This window comes from Nannobrachium achirus (genome assembly GCF_963921795.1).
Source record: "Nannobrachium achirus genome assembly, chromosome: 9".
In the NCBI taxonomy this organism is placed as follows: domain Eukaryota; kingdom Metazoa; phylum Chordata; class Actinopteri; order Myctophiformes; family Myctophidae; genus Nannobrachium; species Nannobrachium achirus.
This window is the reverse complement of record NC_137818.1, coordinates 66,120,947-66,134,748: the sequence shown is the minus strand read 5'-3', so window position 1 is coordinate 66,134,748 and position 13,802 is coordinate 66,120,947. Positions and strand designations below refer to the sequence as shown.

The window sequence follows — 13,802 nt, the reverse complement described above, 5'->3', positions numbered from 1 at the left end:
CCCAATCAAATTAATTTATTGTAGTTACTGTACTGAAAGTAGCCAATCGCTGGAGCCAGTTTTCACGCCGACATGCCCAGGCGGTCAGTTAGTAGTGAATCCGCCTGGGCATGTCGGCCCCGCCTCCTTTTCACACTGTTTGAAGGAACACCATGTGACCTACTGTATCCTAATGTTAAATTTCGGCCGGTGTCGCCACTCCTTTAATAAATACTACAGCTCCAATGCCACGCTGCCTGCGTTATCTGTGTGGAAATAAATCTGTGCTTGTGATGATGTCAGGATAATTATGTTTACTACAGTCTTTCACTGTTTTTCTTGTGTCTTTTAGTGGGTTTAAATGATACAGAAATGTTACATGTATAAAAGTCACTGTAATAAAGGGTCACATTGAAGTGTGTTATCAGATCAGTTATATTGAAACTCACTGCTTAGATCATTGCTCCTGACAGCTGGCAGGGTTGGTTCTTCTGGCTCCTTCACCACAAACTTCAACATCCTGTCTACCATCTCCTCCTCTCTTCTCCTCCATTCCTCCTCTCTTCTCCTCCATTCCTCCTTCAACTCCTCCTCTCTTCTCCTCCCTTCCTCCTCTTTCTTCTTCCATTCTTCTTCTCGTCTGTTCCATTCTTCAGCAGTAAATATCTGTCTCGTCTCATGTCCCTCCCTGAGGTGTCCTGTGTCTCTGACAGACCCGTCTTCTCTGGAGTCTGAAGGTCCAAAGTGTCCTCTGTTCCTTGTCACCATGTCTTCTACTTTCTCCATCAGCTCTTTTACTTCTGAGATATCCTTCTTGGAGAAGTCTAGAACCTGGTACCTGTAGCCACATTTCTCCAGGATCCACCTCAGAGGTTCTCCTTCAGACTCTATGTACTCCTCAACACGTCTCTCTCCCAGCCAGAATCCCAATGTGAACACAACCAGAGTGTGTCTCCAGACTCTGTCCCCCAGCAGCTCCATTTGTTCCTCCACTGATCTCCTGTCGGCTTCAGAGAAACTGGTCCAGACAGGAACATTGACCAGGACAGCGTGGGGTCCAGGAGAACACAGAGTCACACCGTGTAGAAGGACATCTTTGATCTTCTGTGATGGAGGTGTAGTCGACCAGTCTGGACACATCACCACACTCACATTTCTGTCAGCAACTCGTCTCTGTTGTCTGACACATTCTGTCAGTTCAGTCTGGAATATGAGGTTTACTGTATGTTAGTTATAATAATAAATACATGTGACTCAGGATGTTTTAGGTCAAACCATCATTTAAATGACTATTCTGTCCTGAATATAGACCCCCCCCCCCCCCAGCTTTGACTCTGTCCTAAATATTTAAATAGCACCACAGTAACATAAATTACATAAACTGTAATGAACTATAGAATCATTAGACCGAACTAGTAGGACTACTTAATAATTACAGCCACAGTGTGCAGAGAATGTCAGATGGGCAGGGACAAGATCCTGCAAAAAGCCGATCTACAAGCTCACAACACGTCTGGCTGCAACACACTGTGAGCTTGTAGATCAGATATTTTCAGTGCACAAAACAGCATGCAGCATACAGCATCTACATCTACTTACACTGTGTGTGTGTGTGTGTGTGTGTGTGTGTGTGTGTGTGTGTGTGTGTGTGTGTGTGTGTGTGTGTGTGTGTGTGTGTGTGTGTGTGTGTGTGTGTGTGTGTGTGTGCGTGCGTGCGTGCGTGCGTGCGTGCGTGCGTGTGTGTGTCACTGACAGTTCATTGGTCACATGATGGCTCAAACATTCATGACATCATACTTTCAGATTATCATCCTAAAACATTGATATTTGATCTATTTATGACTTTGAGGTCATTCATCATTACATGAAGTTCATATCATATTACTCACCTTCCAGTCTGGAAACACTGCATCCTGCAGTATGTAACGTCCAGCCAGCGTCCTCGTTCCCTGGTCTCCTCCAACCAACATCAGCCTCACATCTGGTAGACTCTGATGTTCTCCTGACACACACACTCTACATTAGTTCACTATTTAACAGCTGGTAGACTCTGATGTTCTCCTGATACACACACTCTACATTAGTTCACTATTTAACATCTGGTAGACTCTGATGTTCTCCTGATACACACACTCTACATTAGTTCACTATTTAACATCTGGTAGACTCTGATGTTCTCCTGACACACACACACACTCTACATTAGTTCACTATTTAACATCTGGTAGACTCTGATGTTCTCCTGATACACACACTCTACATTAGTTCACTATTTAACATCTGGTAGACTCTGATGTTCTCCTGATACACACACTCTACATTAGTTCACTATTTAACATCTGGTAGACTCTGATGTTCTCCTGACACACACACTCTACATTAGTTCACTATTTAACATCTGGTAGACTCTGATGTTCCCCTGACACACACACACTACATTAGTTCACTATTTACCTATTTAAGGATTGGATTCAGAGATTAAGAATAAGATACATTATTATATATAAAAAAAGCAAAAAAAAAACAAAAAAAACACATTGCTCACATCATGGTATTATATTGTATTGTATTTTCTCATCTGATCAATCATGTAAATGTGTTGAAAATGAATGAATGAATTCCAGGAAAATGTTAATCTTCAGGTCATTAAATCAGTTCTAACATCAAACTTTAATTTAACATCAGTCTTCATATCATTGCTGTCAGACAGAAACCTTAGATCTCCATAGTACAGTGTTTTTTCATAAACTACTTCATCAGACATAGTCAGGGAATTTTAGCAGAATACCTGTCAAAGCTGGGAATACATTTGTTACCAAACGATTTCTTTACCAATGTGTTCGTAAAGGTGTCTAGTAACATATCTAACAAAGATTGAAATTCAACATCCCTAGGAGAATCTTTGACATCTAGGGTAATTCTGGGTCTCATTCACTTACTATACACTATACTATAAGGGGGGGAAATTACTCCCAAAAAATAAATATGCTTTAAGTGGGATGTGAGTGGTCTGTTTTTAATTATTCTGAATCCATTGCAAGCATTTGTTTTACACAAAAAACATCCATTGGGCCAAAAACACCCCCAAAGAACGATGGTTTAGTGATGAGTTTTCACAGTTGTATGGGGTCCATTGTTGGCCCAAGGAATGTTTTTCGTGCAAAACAAATGCTTGCAATGGATTCAGAATAATTAAAAACACCTAGTTAGACCCCTCACATCCCACTTAAAGCTTTGGGAGTAATTTTTCCCCTTATAGTATTAAGTGACTGAGACACAGAATTATCCTAGCTGTCAAACATTTTGCTAGGGATGTTGAATTTCAATCTTTGTTAGATATGTTACTAGACACCTTTACGAACACATTGGTGAAGAAATTGTTTATTCCCAGGTTTATTCCCACCCCTACACAACTACAGTGGTGGTGTCAGGTTAGAGACACACACACACACACACACACACACACACACACACACACACACACACACACACACACACACACACACACTATATGACTATATATGGAGATAGTCCAGTCCATCATGTCATATGGGACTACCGTCATAGACAGTAGCCACAAGAGAAGGATACACAAGACTAAGAAAGACAAAAAAAGGAGGAGGAGGATAAAGATACCAAAAGGAGAGAGAAGAAAGGGTGGATGAGGTACAATGTGTCTCAGAAAAGAAAAGGAGGTGGCAACGGGGGCGGCTAGATAAAGTTATTAGGCCTGGATCCGACTTTAAGTCGACGTACAGGATTCCAGAAGTGTAGCGCTTATTCGCTCTTGTATCAAACTGGTACTCGAAACGTTCTTAGAATTTAATATATATTTTCTAAAGTAAATATGGGGGCGGCTGTGAAAAAAAGAGAAGAATAAAAAAGAAAAAAAGGAGGAGGAGGATAAAGATACCAAAAGGAGAGAGAAGAAAGGGTGGATGAGGTACAATGTGCGGTATCCTCCTTGTCAAGCTCGACGTTGGTCATTTGGACCTATACATGGAGAAATGGAGCGAACCTGTTTGGCCAAAACATGGAGATGTGGTACAGAATTACTCATATATGGGCATAAAAAGTATGTCATGTGACATCACTTCCTGTACAGACAGTCAGACAGACAGCCATTGACTCCGGCCTAACAATGGCTACTGTCTATGACGGTAGTCCCGTATGACATGATGGACTGGACTATCTCCATTTATAGTGTTCTCCACATCTCCATGTTTAGGCCCTATCGCTCACACCCTAGGTGGGGTTGGCGATAGGGCCTTTCTGTGTGGAGTTTGCATGTTCTCCCCGGGTCTCCTAGGGTTGATACCCTCACAAAAACATGAACAAACTCCCCCCAGAATGATAACAACTAGAATCGTCAGAGAAACGCTGTGGTTGGCCAGATAGTCAAGAATTGGTGCATGTCACCCTCAGGTGACATGTCACCCTGAGGTCGCATTCCACCCTCAGGTGTCTTACTAGTATGCCTGGTTTGCAGAATAATGATTAATGATTATGATTGATAACTAATGATTAATGTTTATGAGTGATAACTAATGATTAATGCCTGACTTTTGCTACACTATGACCTATGACACTATAGGGAGGGCAACGGTATGGGAACCACTGCTCTAATCTACAAGTGTTTACTGTCTGTCTGTCTGTCTGTCTGTCTGTCTGTCTGACTGATTTATTGAATAGATTTTTATAAATAATTACCTTCAAACAGAGCTTTCAGAACAGCTCTCTGTCTCTGTGTCTTGGTCATCAATGTCAGGACACGTTCCTCTATGTTCCTCTTCCTCTCTGACAACTTCTCTGCAACATCTCCATCAACTTCACAGTGTCCACCTCTGTTTCCTGACACCATCTGGTCTATCTTCTCCAGCAGCTGTGTGACCTGAGTGTCATCTCTCTTCTCATTGTTGAAGACACGGAACCTGTTCTCACATTTGTCAAGAAGCCAGCGGAGGTCTTCTCTTCCAGCCTCAATGAACTGCTCAATGCTTCTGTCTCCCAGACGGTCTCCATAGGTGAACAGTACCATAGTGTGACTCCACACGCTCTGTGGCAGAAGGGACATCTGTTCCTCTACAGATAGTCTCTCTTTTTTGGTGAATGCTGTATGAAGAGGAACCGTCAGAAGAGCAGCATGTGGTCCAGGAGGACAGAGACACACACTGTTCTGGATCTCCAGTTTGTCCATCTCTGTAGTGTTCTGTAGTGGAATGTTGCTCCAGCCTGGTGAGTCCACCACTGTCAGACGTCTCCCTGCTACTTCACCATGTCTGACCTCACACTGCACTGACCTCTGACCTATGCACTGACTAACTTTAAAACCACTTCCTCCCAGAATGGTGTTTCCTGATGAACTCTTTCCAGACCTCCACCCTCCCAACAACACAATCCTGAGGTAAGCCATTCCTGTCAGAGAAAACATTGCTTAGCCACTATAAGTCACAATAATAAGTGTAATAATAATAATTATTATATCATCATCATCACATTGATGACCCCTGGCGCACGCGCGCGCGCGCGCGCGCACACACACACACACACACACACACTCAAGTTTGGGTCCATTCACTTACTATATGGGAAAAAAGGGTTCAGAATCAAATTCAGAATCATGAAAAAGCCCTCGTCACATGCTACTTAAAGCTATAGGCCTACTGTGTAAGTTGCTCAACTAGTGGTCAGTAGCGGTATAGCAAACCGCGGTCGCGTCTGTTTTTTTCGGCCGTTTTTCTCCGCGGACCGGGCCTTCAGACCACCGCGTCCGCCTCGCCTCGCCGTAGAGGTCTCTCGTGTCCCTCTGCGATCAGGCATTGGGGAGTTACATGCTAGACTCCAATGTAAACAACACTGCTGTTGAAGCAATCTACTTCCTGAAGAGACGCATGATCTGCGCTGTGATTGGCCGGTAGGAAGACACGTGTACAGAATGATGCAGATGACGTAATTTTGTCGGGGAAATGCAACCCCCCTCACTGCCACAAGAGCTCAGTAGAACACACATAAAGAAAAGGCTTTTGGGGCTGAAATTAACAGAGTGGGTGTTCTAAAACGTTAGCGATTTAATAGTTAGGACAAATTTAAGATTTATTTTATTAAAAAGGTTACATAGTATAGCTTTAAAGAAGGTTTTTTGGGGGGTCTTTTTTCCTGTATAGTAAGCGAATGGACCCAAACTTGAACCCCCTGAATTTACCTTGATCCACTAAATATACAATTCACAACTTTTAATATGTTATTTGGATGACCCTAAGGATCATAAAAAAACCTTGAACCATTACTATTGCAATTTATTTTGGGTCAAACCTTAGATTGACTAGCACAATGGGAGCAGTGGTGGAAGAAGTCTGGATAAAAGTATAATACATTGTAAAGTTTAAGTAGTTTAACTTTTTTTAAATAACAGATCTACAAGCTCACAATGCGGTGTATTGTAAAACGTTGTGAGCTTGCAGATTGTCTGTTTTTGCATTTCCAAAGTGTTTTTTTGAACTAGTAAAAAGTACAATATTTGCCTCTTAGATGTAGCAGAGAAGTATAAAGTAAAACATTAAAATATTCAAGTAAAGTAAAAGTACCATAATGTTATTATGTGTTGTACAGTAACGATAGTACAGGCTGACTTGATTGAATTAAATTTACAGTATAACATGTAGTATATTGTCAGATCAGTGCTTACCTTATTACTGCCTACAGAGTTAAGGTCGTTGCACTGCTGCGTTTTTCAGGCCGAATATCGGAGTGAATTTCAGAGCGCATCAATAAAAAAAATCAACCTCACGCTATGTCAATCACGTTTACACACTGCCGCCCGTTTCGTATTTATTTTCGGACCAGGGTTGATTTTTTTCGATTTTCGAAACTGTCACCACTTGGTCCCTTGCTCTCTCTTCTCTCCTTTTTCGGATTTCGGATTTCCAAAACGCAACAAAAAACGCAGTGCAGTTTGCAACCAGCTTTAAGCCCTTTGCACACAGGACAGTTGCGTTTTTTTCGTTTGCTGCATGAATAAAACGCATTGGATTTGGTGTGCAAGGCTGTGCGGAATCGGCGCTGCGGATCCAAAAAGGAGTCATAAAAGGAGTGATGAGTTTTTTACCGCATGCGACAAGACGCACAAATCGAACTGGGTTCGATTGAGAAAAAAACGCACGGCGGCAGCCACTCGTCACACGGCTAATTCGGAGCCGGTGTGCATGAGGTCATAGAGAATCATTGTTTTCTTTTCCAAAAATTATTATTGTCCGTTTTATCCGTGCGGTTAAACGCGCCTGTGTGCAAAGGGCTTTAGTCTTTGAAGAAACAGAAGTCCAGACAAGCGTCGTCTTTGTGAATGCTGCTCTGACGAGGAACACTGCTGTAAGTGAAGAACACTCCTCTGAGTGACTGCTGCTCTGAAGAAGCACCACGTCTCTGTTCACCTGCTGGTTACCGTGGTAACCAACCTGGTGGTGGGGTGAGGCCGCGGCCGCGCTTTTCCCGGTGAACCTGAGCGCAACGGTGGGGGCTTGGGAGTGTGGGGAACACACACCACTGACTATTGCAGATGATGGAGAGGTTATAGCTTAGCCTTTATATGTATTGAGAATGAGAGGCTCTCTTGCCGATTTATTTAGAGACTCGTCGCCAATTGCAAGATATTTAAGTTATTTGGGGTCATGATGATAACCTTTTCTACTAGACTAAGGATTTATATTGTCTGTGTTATTGTTTACAACCACAATTATTCACATGTGGCAAGATCGTGGTTCCACTAGTTTTTAGTAGGCTAGTGTAGGCTTAGAAGCCTTTTCAGAAGTTAATTTAATGTTTTCAATGTAATAATTTCCTTTATCCTCATCTAATCTTGCATAATGCACGCAACTGTTTTCGCCAGGTTTTAAGGTCTTATTTTAGTAGTTTTTCATAAGCTCGCAACCCTCATTGCCCATCAGCCCCCACCGTTGCGCTCAGGTTCACCGGGAAAACCGCGGTCGCGTTGAGGCCACAGCAGCGTACGTGATGTCAAACTATGCATGGAATGAACAGCACTCTCTTTATGTCATAACCAAGGGGGAACAACAGCAACACAGAGCAGCTCAACCAGTCCAACAGGAGGAAGAGCAACGTCATCACATGCACTCACCTGAACCACAAGCATAGTTCTGTCCCAGGGACGTGCAGAGGATGTTTGAGGGGCAGGGGCTGAAATGTCCTAAAAAGGTCTCTTTTGGCAAATAATGCAAAAATAGCAGATCTATAAGCTCGCGTTGTGACGCGTTGAGAACTTATAGATCAGCTATTTTCGGTGTGCAGCCTATACGACGTGGATTTCTAGACGGAGGACACGTTCGTTCAACATAAAATGTTGCATTCAAGTTCAGGAGAGTTTGGAAAAGACAAGTCTCCTGGATGCTGTACATCATTTAGAGCACGAGAAATATGGAATAATTGTCATAATGACCTTAAAATGTGTAGTTCTATTTACCTGTTCAAGAAAAACTTTAAAGATAATGTAGTAAATATGTATAAAACTGTTTTGTAAAAGATGAAATATTATATTAATGCGAGAAACGCAAATTGTTAAATTTTTTCTTTTGTTTTTTGTGTTGTTTTGTTATAGCATTACAATGACTTTGTTTATGATTTAAGAATTTAAAATTATAGAAAGGACAAAAAGGGTAGGCACTATAAGCTTCGGCTTCTGCCTAGTCCTTTTCGGTTGAATTATTGTTTATGTTTTTATTTTGTGTTGTTATTGTTTTTACAATGATTTTAACCTTGAACCGAAATAAAAACCATTCATTCATTAATTCTGTAGGACATGGAAAGAGGAGGCATTTGCATGTATTTCTCCTTAGTAAAAGCATGCATGCATGGTTTTTACAGCAGGGTAAAAGGGCAGGGGCTCAAGCCCCCTTTGATGTCAATGTGCGCACGTGTCTGGTTTCTACCAGAGGAGATAAGAGTTGTTGTTCAGACAAGGAGTTACGTAACAAGCTGTTAGAGAATAAGATGCTCTTGGTGCACTTGGCATTGAAGTGCATTTTTTAAGGTGTGGCCCAGAATATGTTTTTTTCTGTCTGTCTGTCTGTCTGTCTGTCTGTCTGTCTGTCTGTCTGTCTGTCTGTCCATCTGTCCGTCTATCATCAGTGAGTCCGTTTCTCTCAATATGTTTTTTATTGCTGCCCCAGCGAGTTGCACAGTCCTATAAATACACAATAAAAGAATGCCCAGTGTTACAATAACAATATACAGTACACCCCCCACAGTAGTAGGAATGCATCATAATCCATAAACTAAGGTATATGTGACCAGGGCCCTAGCCTAGTAAACGACCAACTTAAATTGTTTCCAGAAGAGGGCGGGTACAAGGCTACTTAGGCCCGGAAACAGCAAGCCAGATGAAGGTTAGCTCTATGGAAGTGCTGCCACTCCGACAATAAGAAGTCAATGTCGGAATGGCAGCATGTCAGAATGGAGAGCAGCCTCCAAGCCAGACTACACCACTCTGGGCATTTCACCAGAGAATACCATTCACTGCACAATGTACGTTGAATACCCAAACACAGGTTTAATAAAGGAATATGAGCAGAAACGTGAGTTTCCAGTTTAAAGAGAATACTTGTTTTATTTATAAATCAAGGCAGAGTAAAATACAATGTCAAAGTCAAACTGCAAAGAAGGTGAGATAAGAAATATGATGTATTTAGTAGAAAAGCACCATAGCAGATCAAATGTTACTTTATTTAGAGATACCAAAGCAAATACAACTATCAATATCCAAAAGGGTTAGAATTGCCATTATTGTAATACTGTACCAGTATGCAGGTCAGCTGAGCCGAGGTGTCCTGTACACAGGAGGGAGGCAGGGAGTGAGGGGAGTGAGGAGGAAAGGTCTAACTGCCACTCGCACTATAAGACACAAGTACTGTTAACCCTGCAATCCTTTTATGTTTTTGTAACGTTTTATAGCCATAAATAATAAATCATAACTCATGCTCTAATTTACATTTTGGGGATATTTTTCCACAATAATAACATATATACATATTCTAGACATTCTAATGATCACCCCCAAAAAAATATTACAGGCATTTTACTTTTTGTGAGGAATAGCTTCAGTGTAAAAGTGAGATGTTGTTCGTCCAGACTCTGGACTCCAGAGATCTTGAAGTTGTGTGAATGTCAGCCTCTGTGGGGGGTATTTATATGGAAATGTCGTGGCCAATGGCATTGTAATACTAAACAATAGGATCCAATGGTGATGTTAATGTAAAAAAAGAACAGGAAAACGAATTATTTAAACTCACAATAACAAGTATGCAGCAACGCCATCATGCACTATAGCACTAAATCCCCAAATACAAGCGATCACCACCTGTGTCCTGTGACCACCCCACCTGTGACCACCCCACCTGTGACCAACCCACTGTGACCAACCCACCTGTGACCAACACAACATTTATTATAAATCCAAATCAATAAACAGCTGTTTAATTTGCACACAAAGGTAAAATAAGCGTAAACAACCCAAACAAAATGACTAATTAACCAAAATAATAAGGACACAAACAGTGCCATCAGGGGTTAAACAGCAGCTGCACATAATGAGGCTGTGGTTCCTGTGAATCCTTCTAAGATAAAAAAAAAAAAAAGTTTCTATGTCAGCAATCTGGCCGGCCATCGTCAAAGAAAAGGTCCTTTTCACTTAACTGGAGCTCAGTTAGTCTGTTCTTGAGAGACTACTACGTCAGTGGTTCTCAAACTTTTTTCATGTGAAGGACCCCCAAGATGATATTTAATTGGCCACGGACCCCCATCTCAAAATATGTAGTTCCAGGGAACCTCCAGAAGCAAAATTTGAGTTACAAATGTTTTTTTGCTTTGAAAATACATATATTCAAAGATTTGCACACATTTTCACAACTTTTTAAAAAATAGCAGATTTACAAGCTCGCAGCGCGGCATTTGTGAGCTTGTATATCTGCTATTTTTCACTGGTTAAAGCATTCAATAATTCTAGGCCTAAATGGGTTAAAATAACACTCAGATTCCACTCAGAATTTCACATTTACCAACATAGGAGAGGACAGAGCATACCTTCAATGATTATCTCTAGCACCCGACCCAACACACCAGCAGGCAACCACAACAAGCCAGCCAGGTGTCTCAGCTGTGCTGAATTGGGGTCATTACATGACTAAAGAAGAAACTCAACTCAGTACATGCATGAAAATAAACCTACTGCCACCAGCGAGTGCAGTGAGAGGCCAGGATGGGCCTGCACTGTTTACAGCTCCTGTCTCCTTCTGTGGCTGTGAGAGAACATGACAGGACTGTACCTACGGTATGTTCCCCAGGTTCTATGTTCCACACTTACCCCCACAAAAAATGTTCTATGTTCCCCACTTACCTCCCAAAAAAAGGTTAGATCTTCCCCACTTACCCCCACAAAAAAGGTTCTATCTTCCCCACTTACCCCCCCAAAAAAGGTTCTATGTTCCCCACTTACCCCCACAAAAAAGGTTCTATTTTCCCAGCTCAACTAAAAAAGGTTCTGTGTTCACCGCTCATCCAAAACTGCAGGAAACATTCATTTCTAATTATTAATAACAACTCTAAACACACAGAATAGAACATAATGGGGAGAAATTAGGAACAGGGGGCACTAAGGACATCTGGGCACCATATTTTTTGTTATGACTGGGCATCTGTACGAGAGGGCGCCTGGACATCTGGGCACTAGGGACATGGGCATGTGGACGATTGGGCACCTGGACAAGTAGGCACTTAGGGGTGGAGACATCTGGGCACCTGGACAACTGGATGAGCGGGCACCTAAATTAGGATTGCCCACATGTTCTTAGTGCCCCGAAGTATTTCCTGCATTTGTGTTGGGAACATACACCTTTTTTATTTTGGGTGGGGATCATAGATCCTTTTTCCGGTTGAGCAGGAACCACTGTCGGTCGTGAGACAAGACACGTTTTCCTCTTTTCCTCTTTTCTCTCCCTCTCTCTCAGAGCCTTCAAGGAGTCATTTAAGTAATCAGCAGTCTCACTCGGGAGCGTAATGCAGTTCTGAGTATCTATGAAGAATCTCATTAACACTTGACCGATGTTATATTTGTCTGTGACCTGACGTGGTACCCATGTGTTTACCTGGGAGAGTGGATTGACAAGCACTGGACCCTAAGATACCGCCTACCCAAATACAATAAAGGGGTCCTTAAAGGGGCTTCCATCTGCACCCGGATCCCATGTGCAGAGTGGATGTACAACCCCATCACTGGATGCACACACTGCACTGGATTCTGTACTTAGGAGTAGTTCACCCCCAAAATTACCTTTTTTAGATTGATTAGTCACGCCATGGAGTCTTGAGTTCAAAAATATAAATGTATATTTGTATTTGTCGCATTCCTAAGACAAATGTATACCCTTGCGGCCCAACCATCTGCAGCAGCTGAATGGAATGTTTGGATTGGGAATCTGGTGCAACGCACAGGTTCTGAACCTGGTGAGAGCAGGAGAGGACCTGATGAGACGTAGGAGGAGCCCGGCCAGGAGTCAACCCATAGAGCCTATTTCTTCCATGCGCCAGAGTGGCGCTGACCCCAATCCCGGCAGAGTAGTTCCGGTGCAGCACATTGAGTGACCCTGGTCTTTCCCTAATAGGACTGATCGTGGATAGCTACTGGGACGTAAGTCGGGACTTGATCAACCCCGGCTGGGTCACCTGGGCGAGGGTGTATGATGTTGTGAGACCCGAAACACCCGTCGACCCCAGGCTACATCACTGATGATACGTCCCAGTTGCATCCTTGTGATGTTTGTTTTCATATATATATATATATATTATAGTAAATTTACTCCCATTGATTCTGAATGGGGACCCAAATGCATGGGTCAGGATTGGGACCCAAATGCATTTGGGTGAGAATCAATGGAGGTAAATGTACTTGACACTTAACCCTAAATTCACCCCCATTGATTTTGACCCAAAGCACTTTGAATAAAGATGCCATATACAGTGAATACACCATTTACCATTGATTTACCATTTAGGGTTAGGGTTAGCCTAATACTAACCCTAATACTCACACTTCTCCAGTTTAAATGCCTAGGGTTATGAAGAGGGTGAGGCCACACCCCAAACAAAGCAGGGCAAATCCACCATAACAGCACCAAAGCACAGACCTGATAATAAAACACACTCTCATTGTAGACCACACAACTAACACAACAACACACAACAGTATAAAGCAAGGATAGGATACAAAACAAGCAGTAAACAGGCTTACAGATTGAATGATCATTCTAACATCTCTCCTAAGAGGAGCCACAGATGAGCTTCCTGTTGGCTGCCTGTTTAGAATGTCACTCAGGACATCACCTTGTCCTCTACTGCCATCTAGAGGCCACATACACACACTGGATATCCTCACAAACAGCTGAACCATCATTCAAAGGTTGTATAGAATTATATTTTAGTTATAGGCCTACACAGAATATATATTATATTTTAGCTATAGTCCTACACATAATATACATTATATTTTAGCTATAGTCCTACACATAAGATACATTATATTTTAGCTATAGTCCTACACATAATATTATATTTTAGCTATAGGCCTACACATAATATACATTATATTTTAGCTATAGGCCTACACATAATATACATTATATTTTAGCTATAGGCCTACACATAATATACATTATATTTTAGCTATAGGCATACACATGATATACGTTATATTTAAGTGTGCCTGCCATGCAATGGCAAAACACTTATTGTAATCCGCCATACTTAAGTAAGTCATTAAGTAA

The 13,802-nt window shown here is 41.9% G+C and overlaps 1 protein-coding gene across 1 annotated transcript; it reads right to left on the bottom strand.

Annotated features, from left to right (window-relative positions):
* Positions 1 to 390: 390 nt before the first annotated feature.
* LOC308291077 (GTPase IMAP family member 8-like) lies at positions 391 to 5,471 on the bottom strand. The gene is made up of 2 exons (XM_080732991.1): positions 4,679 to 5,471; positions 391 to 1,104 (listed from the first exon to the last, which is right to left on the bottom strand). The coding sequence occupies exons 1-2, from the start codon at positions 5,408 to 5,410 to the stop codon at positions 409 to 411; spliced, it is 1,428 nt and encodes a 475-aa protein (XP_080589117.1). The 5' UTR covers positions 5,411 to 5,471; the 3' UTR covers positions 391 to 408.
* Between the last annotated feature and the right edge of the window lie 8,331 nt (positions 5,472 to 13,802).

What these genes read in the sequence shown, in the direction of transcription:
- LOC308291077 (XM_080732991.1), bottom strand. Translation starts at nt 5,410, where the DNA reads ATGTTTTCTCTGACAGGAATGGCTTACCTCAGGATTGTGTTGTTGGGA. An exon ending in TGTTTGAAGGTAATTATTTA is followed by an intron (nt 1,105 to 4,678) that starts TAAAAATCTATT and finishes TGTCCAGACTGG; the next exon opens with TCGACTACACCTCCATCACA.